At 31.3% G+C, this 3,585-nt stretch overlaps 1 protein-coding gene across 1 annotated transcript in view; it reads left to right on the forward strand.

Annotated features, from left to right (window-relative positions):
• The window catches only part of LOC112210267 (uncharacterized), a 5,263-nt gene extending 1,928 nt beyond the window's left edge, over positions 1–3,335 (forward strand). The window contains exons 2-7 of the mRNA XM_067052124.1: positions 1,444–1,577; positions 1,673–1,771; positions 1,879–2,061; positions 2,829–2,927; positions 3,035–3,217; positions 3,264–3,335. Of these exons, the coding sequence (XP_066908225.1) occupies positions 1,444–1,577; positions 1,673–1,771; positions 1,879–2,061; positions 2,829–2,927; positions 3,035–3,217; positions 3,264–3,335 (770 nt within the window). The remainder of the gene's footprint in view (positions 1–1,443; positions 1,578–1,672; positions 1,772–1,878; positions 2,062–2,828; positions 2,928–3,034; positions 3,218–3,263) is intronic.
• The last annotated feature ends 250 nt before the right edge of the window (positions 3,336–3,585 follow it).

Raw genomic sequence — 3,585 nt, forward strand, 5'->3', positions numbered from 1 at the left:
TTTAATTCTTCAAAAAATTTATTTATATGAACTTTTTTCATTATAAAAAAAATATCAACATATCGAACCATTATTTTGACATTTATTCCTCATTTTGAAAATACATCATTTATTAAATCATTCATGATTAATCCAGCCATTGATATTGACAAATTTCACCCCATTGGAACCCCAATTAACTGCCTATATCACAGCATAATTTTATGCCCTCTAAAAACAAATTTTTATTTTTTTATATTTGTGTCTAATTTAATTTTCTCCCATTTTTCATCTATAATTTTATAAACCCGTTTTAGTGGTATATTTGTAAATAATGAAACAGCATCATAACTTAACATGATTCCATCCTCTTCAATTTTAATTTAATTTGGTTTTTCTTTTGCCTCTATTACATTAATTATATCAATATTTTTATCTTAAAAACATTTTTGAAACTATCTTTAAAAAAATTTGATAATTTATATAATGGTCCATTTATAATTGGTCGAAGTGGTTTTCCATCTTTATGGAGTTTTACTAAGCCATACATCCTTGGACGATTACATTTATTATTTATTAAGTGTTTTAATTCTTTTTCAGTTATCATTTTATTTTTATAGAGCTTTTCCACATAATTTTTCACCTGTTTTTTAATATCTGGCAGCAGGTCTGTCCGAAGTTTTCTATAAGTGCTATCTTCATTTAGTATCATTTTTAACTTCCTATCATATTCCTCCTTTTTTATAATAGCAACTTTTTTAGTCTTTATTTAAATGTCTTTTGAGAATTTCGTCTTCATGGCCACTGAAAGAAGAGGTGCCAGTATTCTATCCCAAGGGGCCACCAACCTCGTGGCTATGAATTTCCCACCACCACCGACCTTCCACAACGCACTTCATTTTTGCCGTGCCCACTACACCTGTTTCTATGTGCTGCCCCTCCGTTATAGTATTTCCTAGTTCGTACAATATTAATACTTATACTCGGAAAGTAATAATGTTGATCATTACTTTAAAAATGGAAATTCTTTAAATTAAAGAATCCTTAAAAAAATTTCAATCATTTAAAAATGTGAATAATCATGTATGATATAATAATAAAACATTAACGCTTTATTGTGTAATCTTGAATTTTTAGTTTCGACTAGAAAAAATTACTAGAAATGACGTTAAGAATTTCAGAATATATTTTTATGTCACCAGGCCAATATCTATAAGGATTAAAAAAAAAAAGAAGTAAAATCACCACTTATTGTAATTATAATTACTTTTAATCTTAACTGCGATCCTCACCATCTTCACAAAGATTAAAAATTAATTATAAATGTATTAGTTCTTTTTTCTTATCAATTTTATGAATTGAAGTGGTTATTACAGTAAAAAAAAAAAAAAAATCGTTTCTCTAGTCATAATTATAAAAAAAAAAAGAATTTGTACAGCATTAAAATATATTCCTTATTTTCAGAGGAGAAGGTCAAAACTAAGTGGAAGAACCTCCGAGACACTTTTGTTAAGTCATTAAGGAAGGAGTGTCCCAATACTAAGAAGTGGAAACACGAAGAACAAATGCGATTTCTTTTGCCTCATATTAAGACAAAGGTAAATAGCATTTTTTGAAATGTATTTTCTTAAACCCCTTATCAATGTTCTGCTTATAAATGATAAAACGTTTAAATTAAACTTTTTTTTTTAAGGTATCTTTTACTGATTATAACGAGGAAACTTTGGACCTCTCAGTAGAAAAACGGAGCAGTTCTTCCAGTTCAGAGGAATTGCTAGGTGAAAGTTTATGGGTAAGTTCTAAATTTTATTATAAAAGTCTAAAGTAACAGCGCCATTAACACCATTTCTAAACCCTTCCTAACCTAAATTATTCTTACCGTTTTGAAATTATTTTCAGCAAAAAGTAAAACAGGAACAATACTCTGAGGAAGATAAGGAGCTGCCCGTGGAGGCAGTCATGGAGGAGTCTTCATCGAGGAGGCAGGCCAACAACCCGAAGAGAAGGAGGAAGGACTCTTTCAACAGTCTGAGGGCGGCTGGTGCCCACTTCATGGATAACAGTGAACACTTTTTAGAACAGGTGATTATAGGAGATTCACTATTTTATGTTAAAATTTCATTTATAGTCATTGAGTCAATTTTGACTTTGAAGAAACGAGTATAATGGAAAGAGTAAGATGGCAGTAAAAGTGAAGTCAAAAAGGCAGGAGTTATACGGGACTGGTCGTGTCGCAGGAGTAGGGGAAGATTACCAGTCAATTACTGCCTGCTCTCTGTTTCAGTTTAGATGACAATGGTGGACATTTCTATTAAACTCAACGTAAATAGAAGTACCGTGGTCGTGGTCTTGTTGGCTTCACTTTAGCTTTGAAGGAGATTAAGTTTGAATGAAATAAAACTCTGTTCATAAATGAAAAGTCATGTGAAGCTGAAATTACACATTTAAAGCGAGTATATAACTGAGATGAGACTAATTTTTTAGATCAATTTAGTTTTAGACATTTGTTCGATTTTTTTGTGTATGGGTTAAATAATTTTGATTAAACTCGGTTTGTAAAAGAAAAATTAATTAGTCTGTAATATCGTATATAATAATATAGCCTGATAGATGTTATATACTAATGTTTAAAAAAAATTCTCTAAACTATCTTAAATATGTTCTTGGAAAGAATTAACCATTTTAACTAATAATAAGAAATGGGTAAATATAAAATATGAAAGGAGTCGATTATAAACTTAGGGAAAAATATATTTTTGTTGGTAGAAAACAATTTTTTTCAAATGGATTATCTTAAACCCCTTATCAATGTGCCGGTTATAAATGATAAAAACTATTTTTTTTTTAAGGTACCTTCTACTCATTATAACGAGGCAAATTTGAATTCATCGATAGAAGAACGGAGCAGTTCTTCCAGTTCAGAGGAACTGCCAAATGAAAATTCAAAGGTAAGTTCTAAATTTTTTTCTAAACGTCTAAAGTAACAGCCTTACTAACACCATTTCAAAACCCTTCCCAACCTAAATTATTCTTACCATTTTGAAATTATTTTCAGCAAAAAGTAAAACGGGAAGAATACTCTGAGGAAGATATGGAACTGCCCGTGGAGGCAGTCATGGAGGAGTCTCCATCGAGGAGGCAGGCCAACAACCCTAAGAGAAGGAGGAGGGACTCTTTCGACAGTCCAGTGGCAATTGGTGTCCACTTCATAGAAAACAGCGCAAACCTTTTAGAACAGGTGATTACAGGAGATTCACTATTTCATGTTAAAATTTCATTTTTAGTCATTGAGTCAATTTTTACGTCGAAGAAACGAGTATAATGGAAAGCGTAGGCTGGCAGAAAAAATGAAGTAAAAAAGGCAGGAGTTATAAGGGACTGGTCGTGTCGCAGGAGTAGGGGAAGATTACCAGTCAATTACTGGCTGCTCTCTGTTTCAGTTTAGATGACAATGGCGGACATTTCTATTAAACTCAACGTAAACAGAAGTACAGTGGTCGTGGTCTTGTTGGCTTCACTTTAGCTTTGAAGGCAATTAGGTTTGAAATATTTTTTAAACTGATTCTTTTTTTCTAAAATTAGGTTCTTTTCATTTTCATAATCTTT

The sequence above is a fragment of the Halyomorpha halys genome, unplaced genomic scaffold (assembly GCF_000696795.3).
Source record: "Halyomorpha halys isolate HHAL.00 unplaced genomic scaffold, Hhal_1.1 Scaffold994.1, whole genome shotgun sequence".
In the NCBI taxonomy this organism is placed as follows: domain Eukaryota; kingdom Metazoa; phylum Arthropoda; class Insecta; order Hemiptera; family Pentatomidae; genus Halyomorpha; species Halyomorpha halys.